General features: G+C 39.2%; 1 protein-coding gene across 2 annotated transcripts; it reads right to left on the bottom strand.

Annotated features, from left to right (window-relative positions):
- Positions 1 to 4032: 4032 nt before the first annotated feature.
- LOC144658683 (centrosomal protein of 57 kDa-like) lies at positions 4033 to 13576 on the bottom strand. 2 transcript variants are annotated; one of them, XM_078519150.1, is made up of 9 exons: positions 13416 to 13576; positions 12779 to 12947; positions 11709 to 11888; positions 9510 to 9751; positions 8293 to 8373; positions 7401 to 7481; positions 6812 to 6907; positions 5277 to 5485; positions 4033 to 4437 (listed from the first exon to the last, which is right to left on the bottom strand). In XM_078519150.1, exons 1-9 carry the CDS (start codon positions 13434 to 13436, stop codon positions 4062 to 4064), a joined length of 1455 nt encoding a protein of 484 aa, XP_078375276.1. In that variant the 5' UTR covers positions 13437 to 13576; the 3' UTR covers positions 4033 to 4061. The 2 variants fall into 2 exon arrangements, with proteins under 2 accessions (XP_078375276.1, XP_078375277.1); XM_078519151.1 differs by having other exon boundaries at positions 8296 to 8373; positions 13416 to 13575.
- Positions 13577 to 13588: the final 12 nt, after the last annotated feature.

The raw sequence follows: 13588 nt of genomic DNA, 5'->3' as shown, positions 1-13588 counted from the left end.
CGCATTACGCCACCGCGCCTCTCACACTTACAGGCTTCTTTTATCGACACCGTTTATTTTAGTTTAGGAATAAACTTGTCATGTTTTGTTTTTAGGTGTGAATTGTTTTTTGCTTCGCAAGCTTTGTACCCTAAGAGATTATTTCCTTTAACCAGAAAATACTTGAAATCATTCAGATCATTTTAGTATAAGTGACTTTTTGTTTTAATTTTGTAAAGTTACAATCGGAATAAAGTTGTTGTTAATGTTGTTGTTGTTGTTTTACTCTGATCAACAAAACGGTGACCACTATAAGCTAATCACGATTTTGGAGTAAAAATATCAGTCGAAGTTCTCTTTAATTGAGAAGCAGACAAGTGGTGAGAATAGTTGAAGAAACTCATCAACGATGCCCCAAGGAATGATAGGTGGGAGGGGGGGGGGGGGGTTCGAACGAAACCCCTAAAAATTTTTAAGGCGGCATTTTTGGGGGGTTGAAAAGGTAAAAAAAAAATTGCAAAAAACAATCAAAAGACTGTGATTATCGGAGGAAACCGCAACATTTTGGCACATTAAATGAGTTTGGATCGGTTAATTGATGTTCGTCTTGCTATCCATCCTTGTCGTGGTGCCCGCGGCAATCAGAACTAGCGATAGTTGGCTGGACAAGCAAGCATGCGCATTTGTCAGAAACCAAATTTTCAAGATGTCTAAATGCACACACTCATTTCTGAACATTTTACTGATTAGAATGAAAATTACTTTCCGAAGAGCTAATATTGAAGGAAAATGCATTCCACGTCAGACATGATGTCAAAAATGCAGGAAATTGCACTTGAGAGAACCTAAATTTGCAAAATTTTAGACCCCCCTAGAAGCTCGCGCCTTCGGTGCTCGTGTTAGCAGCGCTAAAAAATACCTCCCAAAAAAAAAAGAACCCCCCTCAACAGAATCCATCCTACGGGCCTGTATCAGTACAATCACGGTACCGACCTGTACTGACTAAAATTCCCAGAAGTGTAATTCGAGGATCAGAAAAGAATGAAAAGACTTGACTCAGCTTCAAGTAGCAGTCTCAAGCGGGCTCTGGCGAGACTCAAAGTCTCGAACTCTGACGAAATGTTGACAATCCTTATCTCATTGGAAGAGCTTATAAAAATTAATTTTGTGGGTTGTGCTTTAAATGATATCTGTGTTAAATTCCAATTTTGAACAAGTATATTCGAGTATACAGTAATAATGAACGTTGTTGCATTAAAGGGGATCCCTTGGATATATCATAGGCTACTTGCAGACACCCCTGAAACACTCTTGGTGTTTGGTGTTACCCTCCACGCTTTTATTGTAAAGGCGACTTAGTGCAAGCACATTTCAGGTGTATCATTGCTGCACCCATCATCTTTTATCTAAAACATGCATATGCTAAATATATACTTTGAGAAACTACCGCAATATGTTTCAAAACACACGCCAAGTTGTTAAAGTGATCTGGTAACCTTGAACACAGTTAGTTTGATAACAAGCGCATGGAAGAGACCACCTTGTCTTTGTTTTACGCGATTTTTTTCTATGGTCTGATTTGCCAGACAACTGCAGTATCAAAATATCTGCTGGGCTCCGCGGCCTCGTCAGATAAGTCAACTGTTTTTCATTAACGCACTCCTGTCTAATGAGTAGAAGAAGTTGTGACTAGCCCGTCGCTTTTCAAATATTCAGCATGAGAGGAGAATCACTGAAGTTTTTCAAGATACTCAAGATAATGGTTCACAGACCCTCTTTCCGCTGATCTAAAAACAACTAAATTAAATGGTACTGCATTGTATGACAGATTGTATAGCTTCTGGCACTATCCAAACATATTTATGGCTAAAGATGTTTTTTAAGTAACTGACGGCACAGAGAAAAAGTTCATCTCAAAGACAATCAGTTTTAACTACATGTAACAAGTTGTGTAATGGTGGCCTCGCCATCCAAACGAAACACTATACCAAAGAAACTAACGACTGATTCGGCGTCAATTGTTTACAAACCTAAAGTGAGCCAAATTTGTCTGGCAGTAGCTCTTTACAACTCGATTCTTGGTAAATATATATAGCAAACATAAGCAAAGGCACAAAATCATTACAACTTAATCAAGATGCATGGAGGCAATTGAATTGTAAACTTACCCGCTGGAGTAATAGGGTACCACCTTTGGACCGTACTTGCTGGACACTCAACTGACATAATAATTCCGTTGTTAAAAGCTGCCCTCAGGCCTTCTTTGAACCATTGCTAAACAAAAACCCTCCACGTTGCACCATAAACTCACTCGTGTAGATAGAGACGAAGATCTTTCATGTCTCTGCACATTGTTTGTACTGTATTGTTGTCTTTCGCACTTTCAATTCGGCTCTTTTCTATTTTGTGATTGCATGTTATCGATCGTAACGAATTCAATCCTCTTGCCTATGTGTTCGTAATCAATGCCTTCGGGCCGTGTTTCGCATTGTGTCCAGAATATATGAGTTCTTTTGTCGAAGGATTAACTGTGTTTGAATATGTTTGACCAGCACTGATGAAGAGCGCAAATATTTAAATAACAATTGAACAAGACAAAAACATGGCGTTTATCAAAGTGTTCTTTTGAAGCGTGAAATGCTCAATTACACTTCTCGCACTGGCGAATTCTGACTATGTCCAAGCACGATTTTTGTGCCTCTGATCTGGTCAAATAACTGCATCAATGGATCATATTCTTAATCCACCTATCTAGTACTTGACTTCACTGTTCTTAAACTGTGATTAAGTCAGTTTTCCCTTGGTCAACACCATACCAATTAGGAAAATTAATTAGTTTAGTTTCATTGACAGCACCAAACACACAGAGTCCTATTTTGCAAGTTGCGCTCGACCTTATTTACCGTTTTCACTTGATTTTCACAAACATAAGTGGTACAAAGACAGCGATTTTAATTAGCCCCTTCAAGTAACTACGAGTAATTCTCCTCACCGAGGGCCACTGATTAGTTAGAATTTTGTCGGAAATCAACAAATCGTATCCTTAGTTCTGTTGACTGACATTTTTAACCGGCCCTCAATCGTACAGTGTACTAGAAATGTAAATACGGACGAAACATTTCAAGAATTTAAATTTTGTTAGGTATTTTTAACTATCTCGGGCAAGCTTGTATTGATACGTGTTATTACGCGACTTCTGAAAAAGAGTTGTTAGAAAAAAAACAGCTCCCCCTCGACGCTGGAAAGGAAGCTATTTCAGGTTTGAACCGAATTTTAGTTAGTTCAAACGATCGTGAGGGAAAGGGAAAGTTATTTTTTCAAAAGGTTTTGAACCGAATTTTAAGGTTGGTACAAAAATTGAAGAAAAATATATTGAATAGCTCAAGTTAACAGTGTATTTAAAAAATAGTGAAAGTCCATATTAAAAAAATCCTGGACCTTCAATAAGGCACTTTGACTAGCTGATTTAAATCATAAGCAGTGTCAATTCTCTTAGTCGCGTAATGAAAAAAGTCATTCGAACTTGTAGAATACTGTAAAAATGTATAGAGACTAATAAGAAATTGCCTGTGTTGAAATCAGGGTTGACAAACCATCACATGATCACACGAGTGAGTTCTTTCGTACATTTATTAATATATCTCATAATATCTCATACGGTTCTCCATTTACATAATTACACAGTTTTTCAGAAAGGAAATACTATATTGCAAGTTTAAAATAAGTTACTGTGCAAGATATAATTTGATAAGGATATATTTAGGGGGATGTCGAGATACATGTCCTGTGAAAAATTCAGTTATAAGTAAAGCATCATAAATAAAGTTCAATGTCGAGATTGAAATACGAAATCTCCTTTGTGGGTGTCAGATACGGGTATTTCTTTGAAAGTTAGTTTGGATTTTTAAGGCTAGAAGGGAACACAAGTCAATGAAGATCCTGACACAAGGTCGATATAATAACTTCTCTAGTTGCACGACAAAAATCTGTTCTCCCACTATACCCTTAATCCACCCACCCACCCCCACCCCACAAACAACTTAATTTCTCAGTCTCCCACCCACCCCACCCTCGACCCATTTCTAGTCCCAGTGATATTGATTCTTTCCTAACGAATTTTGAAGCGTCTTCATTCCTTTAAAAACAGTTAAAGTATTCTTCGCTCCGGTCCCTCCTGAACGTGTAGTTTTTGCCGCTTTCGTTTTAACAGTCGTTATAACTTCAACTTCTCCGCCACTCGCCGGAAGAACAGCGCTTGCGCTCTTGGGTCTTGCCGCTGGCCTGGTCTTTTGTTGCTTGCGCTGTCTCTTGACCTTTTGTTGCTGTCGTCGCACCATTGCTATTTGTTCTCCTTTCGCCTCCATGCGAGCTTCTAAGTTTTCCAGCTCTCGTCTGAGGTCTTCTTGTATTCTCGGATCATCAGATTCTTGTATTTGACGAGACAGTTCGCGATGCTCGCTGTGAATAAATATATTTGCAAATAAACGTTAACTTAAAGCTGAACTTGTTTTCACTTTACTCCCATATATTTGCCATGATATGCCTGTTAATCTAGTTTGAAACGATCATTTCCTTACTCCAATGCTTTGTGTCAATCATAAATAAGCAAATGTCTGTAACTATATTTGCTGTCGTCGTAATACGATTGACACGATCACGTGACTGGGTTGTAAAAGCCAAAAGCTTTTCAAAGGCTGGTTTTCACCAGCGACGGAGACGGAGTCGAAGACGTAATCAGAAGCGCAGGGCGTTTTGATGTAATAAAAATCAAACCGACGGAATTGTAAGCAGATTTCCGATTCCACTTTTGACTCCATCGATTATGATCTAGTGAAACCTAAATTGTCGGAGTCGTAAGCAAAAAGACCAGGATGTACTCAGGCCTGAGAGCTAGAATTGTGATTGGTTTGTTTTCCGCTTATGCTTGCGACTTCGACAATCTAGTTATCAATGAAGTCATAAGCGGAATCGAAAAAAAAAATTAAAACGTTTTGATTCTTCAGACTCCGATTCCGTCGAGCTTAAGACTCCGCTTACGATTTCGATTTCCGGTTTTCACTAGGTCGTACGCGCATTTACGACTCTGACTCCGTCGCTAGTGAAAACCAGGAACAGGACAGGAAAGAGCGGTGCAACTCAATGGCTGTTCTCTGTTTTGTGCATGGGCTTTTATAGTAGTCTCACATTAAACGTGGTAAATGTAGAGAAAAATGCCTGCAATAACACTGTTAACGTGCTCCGCTTAATGCTAAAACGGTGGTAAGTTACTTCACAAGCTAAAACACTTTAACACGTACAAAGTTATGTGTCCGAACTCATCCTGGAGCCCCGTGAGTAGCTCATCAAAAGCATTATCTGAATCGCTGGTGCTTGTTGAGCCCGCGGTCTGTGTGTGTCGCTTCTGAGCCCGTCGTGCGGCAGCGTTACACAGCGCCGGGTTGTGAGCCTTCATTAAAGACAGCACGGTCTGTACATTGGCGCCAAGTGAGTGTGACTTTGTTGTTGACTGAAAAAAAAAAAAAGAAAACAACGTTCCATGGTCATTTGGCCTAGCTTCCTTTATGATAAGAATGCCTCTTCTTGGTGGAGATCAGTTAGGTACAACAGATTTGCCAACCCCAGCCTCAATGGTTGGCGCAGGCCTCTACATAGCCCAGGGGGGGTACCCAATAAAGTTTTGTACGGGGAGGCTCCGCCCCGAGCTCTTACCCCTTTCCCTTTTATATACCATTTTGCCAGAAATTGTACCCCTTTCGTATACCTTTTAGTGAAAAAAGGTACCCCTTTCATATACCTGAAAGTCATGGTATAGACTTAAAACATGACGTTTTCTTGTCATTTTCAAGTAGCGCTTAATAAATTGAAATAATACAGCCATTAATTTCATCTGTTCGAAATATTTTAATTAAAGGCCCTTTCAAAAACCTAAATGACAGATTTCCATACCCTTTCGTATACCTAAACTTGTGAAATCCCTACCCTTTTATATACCTGAAGCCTGAAAAAGGTACCCCTTTCGGGCGGAGCCTCCTCGTATAGGCCATTATAGGGAGTAGCCCCCCCCCCCCCCCGGGCTACATAGTAAGCTGAGTACCCCTTTAATAGCGCGCTCAATTCGTAACAATCTTCGACGCCTGAAGATGACGTAGCACTCACAAAAAATCAGTGTAGTGTCTCTGATTGGTCGGTACTTGCCTGTAGAGCTACGTCATCACTAGGGAATTTTACAGGCCGGATCTCAGGCCTTCCTCTTGCGGGGAAAGAATTAAACGCGAGACGTCCGTTTAGAAAGTTTCAGTTTGTCAATTTCTCTAAAAATCTCATCATGTTACTTTAAAAATTGACGCTAAACTTTTCAACTTATTTCCGCACGTCTTCAAAAAAAATCGATCTTTATAGCCGTGGTTTGAAGTCTTTCCGAAAATTATGGTTATATCTTCCTTTAAATGTTCAAAGATAACGTTTTTCATTTCAAAACAGTTATGACCAAAAATCTGCTGAATCCCTGTGACGAAGCTTCTTTAAGTACTCGTGCTTTTTCGTGATCAACAATCAACACTTACTGTCCCGGTTTGATGACACAGATTTTCTTTGGCTGGTCTTGAAAATATCACAATTGCCTTACATACTTCTACAGACATAGCCTGCAATATGCTAGACTACGAGCAGTCCCTATTTTTTCGCAGAGTCCGTATAGTATACTTTGAAACCGTTACTTGTTCGTCACCCAACAGACACTTTTTCACAGGTGGCGCGACGATCTAAGTAAGACAGACAGATTTTCTATAGGTCTACTATAGTTAGAATATATCAATAACCCCGCGATACGTACCTGGCCAACAACAAATGGGATATTTCCTAAGTTTAAATGATAATGATCCGAAGGTTTAGCGGGTTGCGTTGATGTTCTCGGCTTAGGCCTTGGAGGCTGAAAATGTCATTAAAAAGAGAAAAAAGTTTCTATTAATAGCCTTAGAGCACCTGTATGGCAAAGCGGAAACGGGAATAACTATCGACATTAAAGGGACTGTGTCGCCGCTTAGTTAAGTTTATTAGTTTTGCCAAATACTCGCCATGAATCTTAATGTTTGCCAAGAAATTACTCCTGTGGATCTAAATGACAAAATCATAGCTTCGTTGCAACCAAATTTGTTTCCCAATCCCGGTCGTTACAATGTTAAGTTACAAGCAAACGAATTAACTTTGAAAACTGTTCAGCCTAACAATATTTCAAAAACCCATATCGCAATCCATTTGAATCTTCGTCACTTTTGGCCATCCGTACCTTCTTTTGCATTTGCTGTGTTTTTGAAATTTTCTCTTCACTGTTTTAAGCGGTTGTTTTAATATTTCAGCGAATTTGATGGTTATTTCCCATGCCTAAATTTAACAAAAATCCGTGACTCAGTCCTTTAAAGTACCTTTCGCTTTTTCTTTTTCGCCTTTGGTGGTGGAGAAGCCATGTCCATGAGTATTCTGTTCGTCGCTGCAACTGATTCCAACTGCAAGAAAGAATGTATTTCAAGGGACGCTTTGATCTTAACTAGACACTCTAAACCCCACTAACATTTTAAACGCATGGACTTAGTAGAACAGTACTCAATTAATGCCAACCAATAGAGTGTGACAAGGCAAGGTTCACAGTGTAGATCAAGATGTGCTCAAAAGGTCAAGGGAGGAGTGAAGGTGTGAAGTTTCCTTGCCTGCAGGAGTTTTGGGGGGATATTGTATTTCGGCCCTTCAGGTCTCACATTCTTTCAACAAAAAGGGAAAGGATGGTCAGATCCCCTAAACAGGGCTGCAAATAATTTTTTCACTTGAAAGGACATATGTCCTACAGAGACCCCATCTTGGTTGGACAAAACAAAATTTTGGTTGGACATCACCAAAAACAAAAGGTTGAATTTTATTCATTGTTGTCGTAAAATGATTTATGATCAAAAAATTGTCCGGACATCATGTCCGACCACACTTGGGATTTCGTCGGACAAGAGCAAAATTTTGGTCGGCCAATGTCTGATGACCGACTGTTATTTGCAGCCCTGCTAAAGCCCCTCCCCAAGATCTATCAAGTACTGGTTCAGAATGCTCCTGTCTAGTACTTTCTGTATGCAGGTTCTGAAGTCCAGGATAGATTGAAGAGGAAAGCTGGCAAGCATGTAAAGGGGGAGAGTAAAGGAGAAGGCAAGGTGGGCCCTCCCCTGCCATCTCCACCCTTTCCAGCCTATTGATCTGCAACGGCACATGCTGTAGTTAAAATGACATCATAACTTCAACTACAACAGTTACTGTAACTTTCTGATAATTACGAACAACCTCGGCAGTCTTATCCTGCACTAGTTTTCTGTGATGAGCCTCCTCTCGTAGTTTATCTTCTAATTCTCTTATTTTAGTCTGCAAAACAAGATTAAGGGAGTCACAATTTATCATCAAACAGACACAATACAAAGAAACATACTGAATGTTAGTACAATCAAGTACTTTCAGTTTGTGAATACAGTTAAACCCCACTATTTTGAACCGTCATGGGAAATTAAAAACAGTTCGAAATAGCAAGAGTTCAAAATAGCCGATAGTGAATGACTGAAAGCCCAATCCAAGGAAAATGGGTTTTTGTTCGAAATAGCGGGGAATTCAAAATAACCGAGTTTGAAATAGCGAGGTTCAACTGTAATAATTATAGTAAAGCATAGACTGCAAAGATCCCCTCTGACTAATTATCTGATTTGATGAACAACGGCCATCGTACTTTAAACCTGGTGCTGCAATATTGGATATTGTGACCAGGGCTCGAGACTAACGGTAGCCAACTAGCCAAAGGCTACTAAAATTTAGGTTTTGGCTACCAGGTTTAGCATTCCTATTAGCCATTTGGCAAGCGAAAAACTCGGAAAAGTCAACTGTTCTTGATAGAAATCAATATGCCTGACTAGTGAAAAATTACTTTTGGCTAGTAAAATCTGACATGTCACTAGCGAGTAAACCAGTGAGTTAACAAGTTAGTGTCAAGCCCTGGTGACAGAACTTCTTGGAGTATGGCGATGGGCAAAGGGGTCAGTACCTCTTTTCTGGGTGATCTGGGTGAGAGTAGTTTTGAAAAGAACTGTTGTTGGTGACTGACGTTTTTGAGAACCTGAGCAGAAGTCATCTTCAGAGTCACACCGGCAAGAGTTTCTTTTATAATTACTCTAATCCAGAAGTCTTTTTTTAAAAAAGATATTATTATTATTATTATTATTATTATTATTATTATTATTAATCACAATATACAATGTGCATGTACAAAACACTTGATTAGTACAGCTAAGTTACATGTACGTAGGCAAACCTACTAATTAAGTAAATAGTATTTTACAACAATAACCTAATTTGTAGCCGGAATTTCTGCTGTTTCATCTGCACATTCAAACTTTCAAGAGAAGCATTAGAATCAAATCTTGCTGTATGACTTAAAAGACACATTTTGCATTCAATTTTTAATCTTTAAATGGGACATAGCGATTGGTCAGTGCATTGACACAAGAACTCACTTCAGCAATAGATTGTGATGCTGTCAATTTCATGTGATCTCTTTCAAGTCCTGCTAGTTTTTCAAGCTGTCCTCTGATCTCTTCAGATGACTGTTGAGTTGCTTGTTTGGCCACCAGTGCAGACCTTTGTATTGCAGTGTCTCGATCTGTTTCAGCTGTTTGAACCATCTTACGCATGTAATCCAGCTGTTTCTCTAATAAGTTACATCGAGCTTCAGCGCCTTGAAGATCATCTTCTAGCTCTAAAAAAGACATTGCACATAAACAAACAGAATGTATAACATGTGTCTGACAAATTCACCTTGCATCAGAGCTGTGCTCTAGCAGAGCCCGAATGCCATAGGCGACTTACTTTTGTCTTAAAGTGCCTATGAAGTAAAAAAATAATTGCTGTTTATTTTAAAGGCTTTTTAAAATAAATAAGAATGGTGTTTTCCTTTTTGTGATATCTTTTTTTGTATTATGCAAATGAGGAAAGTGATGACATCATTAATTGTTCCACAAAAAGATGAAGCACTGAATCAAGAATACCTCTTGGAATATTTGAGCTGCGCTCTTCAAACTTGTCACCATTAATGAACCCCACAAAAGACACAAAATGACACCCGTTGTGCCATTGCCATGGCAACAGTTTTGCTGCAAATACCTATTATAATAAAAACTGACATCCCCAGTTTTTGCTTAACCAAAGATGATTCGTTCCCAACAGGCTAATGAGGAGAGTTAGGGTACTATGGGCATAATGTGTGTACCAAGCCAGTTCCCCTGTTGCACTTAAAAAGGGTTGCAAATGGAGATAATTGGTTTATGACAGAAAGACACTGGAACCGAGAGTGTTGCCATAGTTACATCATAGTATGAACCATCTTGCACCTTTGAGTAAGGTCACTACTGATGCCAAGTTTCAAAAATATCACTCTTATATTTTCAGAGATATCCTTGATTTTATGATCTATCTTTTATTGGAACAATTTATGACGACACGTCATCACTTTCCTCATTTGCATAACACAAAAACTTGAATATCTCCTAAACGAAAGAAGATCTTTCAAAACGGTAAAAATCATTCTTCTCTATTTGTAAAAGTCTTTCAAATAAGCATCAATTAAATTTTACTTCATAGGCACTATAAGGCGACTTGTAAAACTTTGCCATCATGAAAGCTTTTAAGAGTAGAGCACCCAAGTTTTTTTACATAAGAGCTTTCGGGTACCCTGCAATTATACTAAGAGCGCAGCTTTGTGCACAAGCTGTACAAGCAAACCAAAATATTTATTGTGGTTTAAGGTCTGTTTCTGGTTTTAATTTTTTTTTTTTTAATTTCTAACTTGTTTTCAAGAGGTTACAATGATTACTAAACAAGAGACAAAAAATAAAAAAACTGATCTCTTTCAAATGAGAAGTATCTATACATGTCTGCTACAACAGTACAAACAGTTAAGAAAAGGGTTAAGTCACTCTTGGGCCAAAATGGCCCACAAAGACGACATTGTCACAAGCCTTCTGGTTTCCATACCATGAAGCGACTATGTGTATTGCTGCTCCCCCTGGATGAGATGCTAAGCCTCTTTCAGTTTACCCTCCAGTATTTTGTCTTATTACCCAAAGAGCTCACCAGCACCCCTTTATACCTTTGGATGGAGTGAAAATCTGGCTGCGAGTGTTTTCACTCTTGTCAAGATACTGCATGTACATGTACAAACACATTGACCCCAGCCAGCACTTCAGTCTAAAGTACTGAATCCAGAGTGAAATGTGCTTAAACCATTACGGGTAGGCCACCGCATCAGCTGCCTGCCCCCACTGTATAAAACAAACAAACAGTAACCTGGATTTCGACCAGGCAACCATCGTGGCTAGGATGACGGACTATCACAAGAGGCTCTTCCTTGAGGCATGGCATTCTCTAAGGGACCAGAACGCGGGAAATGAACATATTGACATTCCCGACATTTACAAGTCGCTAGTGTGACATTTAAAGTCTCGCGCAGCGATCGCGCGCTTTCGCCATGTCACGCGTGTTCTGCAAGACACTCTCGCACGCGCATAATGTAACCGTTGTAAGCTGTTGGCTTTTTTCAAAACCGAGGAAGGCCGAAGATTCTCGGCCGAAACATCTTTATAAGAGTTTCAAACAAACGTTGTTAAAAACGTTTGATAATAGTCAATGACAGACAAATATTTGAGTTAGTAACCTACGTTTGTTTTGTCTTGCAATAACGCCTTGTGTAGATTCTCGTACAGTTAACTCTTTTTGTAGCGTATCTTTGTAATGTCTGGACTCAGTAGCTAATTTTTTTAAGTTATCCTCTGCATCTGCTCTCTCCAACTCCAGTTTGCGAATCTTTTCTTGCAGTCCCTTCAGAGCTGACACCACAGCTATTAACAAAGTGTAAGACAAAAATAAATAATGGGTACTGCAACAAACTTAAGTACAATATTTACAAAAAAGGGTAAAACCACAAAATTAGATGCAGATGGTGATCATAAGGGAAATTAGGGATCGTTTTTCCTTTTCACATCACCAGAAAAAAAAACAATTACATCAATACTAACAGTCGCAATCACTGCTGGATACATTTTCTTTGTACTGGATGTTTGCATAATTATATCATAGTTCAACCATACTCTTGGTACAATCTGGTATTTTCCTTTCTTTGATATTTATTATATTACCATATGTCAGAGCAAAGAAAAATACCAAATTGAACCAGAACACATTGATCATCATTCAAGAAGTGCAGGGATGTCGCTCCGAGCTGGCTGCCGGCTAATTTCACCGACTGAAAGATAAATCCAGCTGTAATTTCACATGAAAACAACGACTTACATGTAGGAAACTTTTAGAGCTGCCAAGGCCAGAAAAGCCAGCTGGGCTTGTTGATGAGCTGGCTTAGTGTTTTCTTGGCTACATCCCTGGAAGTGTTCTGTACCACTGACAGTGATTTTCAAAATGTATGAAACTGAACTAAAACCAATTTGGTGCAACCCATTTGCTCGCACAGTAGTTGCATGCTTGTTCTAGTTTTCTTTTCAGTATGATTTAGTTCAATGGCAGACAGTTTGCCAGGGCCATTGTCGACTGGGCAAGAAAGCATGAAAAGTTACTCAGTTGGAAGGAAAATCTACTTGTCCTGGAGACCCTGAGTACCTGACAGCACCTTTTTTAAGCCCTGGTGACCCTAAACACATCAGCTTTTTTTGGTTTATTCATTAATAGTATTATTTCAGTGGTGTTTTCGTGGTTGCAAAAATGAACATAACTTTACCTCTGCTGTTAGTTTGAGGAACAGTTCCTCTGGGAGATGACTGAAGATTGTCATGAAATGAAGACACTGATCCAGTCGCACCAGGAAACGAAGACGTAGAACGAATGCTAGCCCTGTGTGGCGAGTCTATGCCATATCCTCTGTAGCCAGACAAGTACGGAGGAGTGGTCTACACAAAAATGAGGAACAGAAACAAATCTGACAAACAGTCAAAAGAGGAAAGTTTGTTTAGGTTGTCTAGCAAAGTTGATCTTGTGTTCAAGCAGGAATTTCTACAATTGATAGTCTTTTTCTTCCCAATTTTTCAAGAAAAGACTCTTCAAGGAAAGATCCCAAGACCATGGAAGCATACAATATGAACTGTCATGTAAAATGAAAACTCACATGTTTGCGACCAGCATATGTACAGTACAGTCTGCTAAATAGTCTAGCATTTTATGTGCTTTTATCACAGCAGAAGCGTTTTATGCTTAAAAACCGTTAAGTAATGAAAAAAGATCAAGAAGATAAGCTTTTCAAGAGCATTTTTGAGCAACGGATGTGCATAAAATAAACAAACATTCAAAGGAAAACGCCAAGGTTATCGTAGGACGCTGATCGGCCACAGCAAGATCAAGATGCCTACAAAATGTCTTACCGCGCCATCTCTGTGATCCATGCTTCCTTAAAAAGGCAAACTCAGTAAAGAACTAGTTTTGAACTTTATCGCCAACAGAAAAACAGCTTTTTAAGACCAAAACTAACTCATTTTCTTTGCGACTTCACCAAACGCCATTGTGCTCTTTTGCGTCCGTTGTCTAAAGCGACATG

This window comes from Oculina patagonica, chromosome 6 (genome assembly GCF_052425735.1).
Source record: "Oculina patagonica isolate OP01 chromosome 6, crgOcupat, whole genome shotgun sequence".
Lineage (NCBI taxonomy): Eukaryota > Metazoa > Cnidaria > Anthozoa > Scleractinia > Oculinidae > Oculina > Oculina patagonica.
The sequence above is the reverse complement of the archived record's forward strand: the minus strand, read 5'-3'. Positions and strand labels throughout refer to the sequence as shown.

Bases quoted from the DNA above. Each gene is read 5' to 3' on its own strand.
- LOC144658683 (XM_078519150.1), bottom strand. From the start codon at position 13,436: ATGGATCACAGAGATGGCGCG. The intron at 9,752-11,708 runs GTAGGTTACTAA...TGTCTTTTTTAG, and splicing joins TATTGCAAGACAAAACAAAC to AGCTAGAAGATGATCTTCAA. The intron at 5,486-6,811 runs GTACGTATCGCG...TTTTTTTTTCAG, and splicing joins TCCCATTTGTTGTTGGCCAG to TCAACAACAAAGTCACACTC.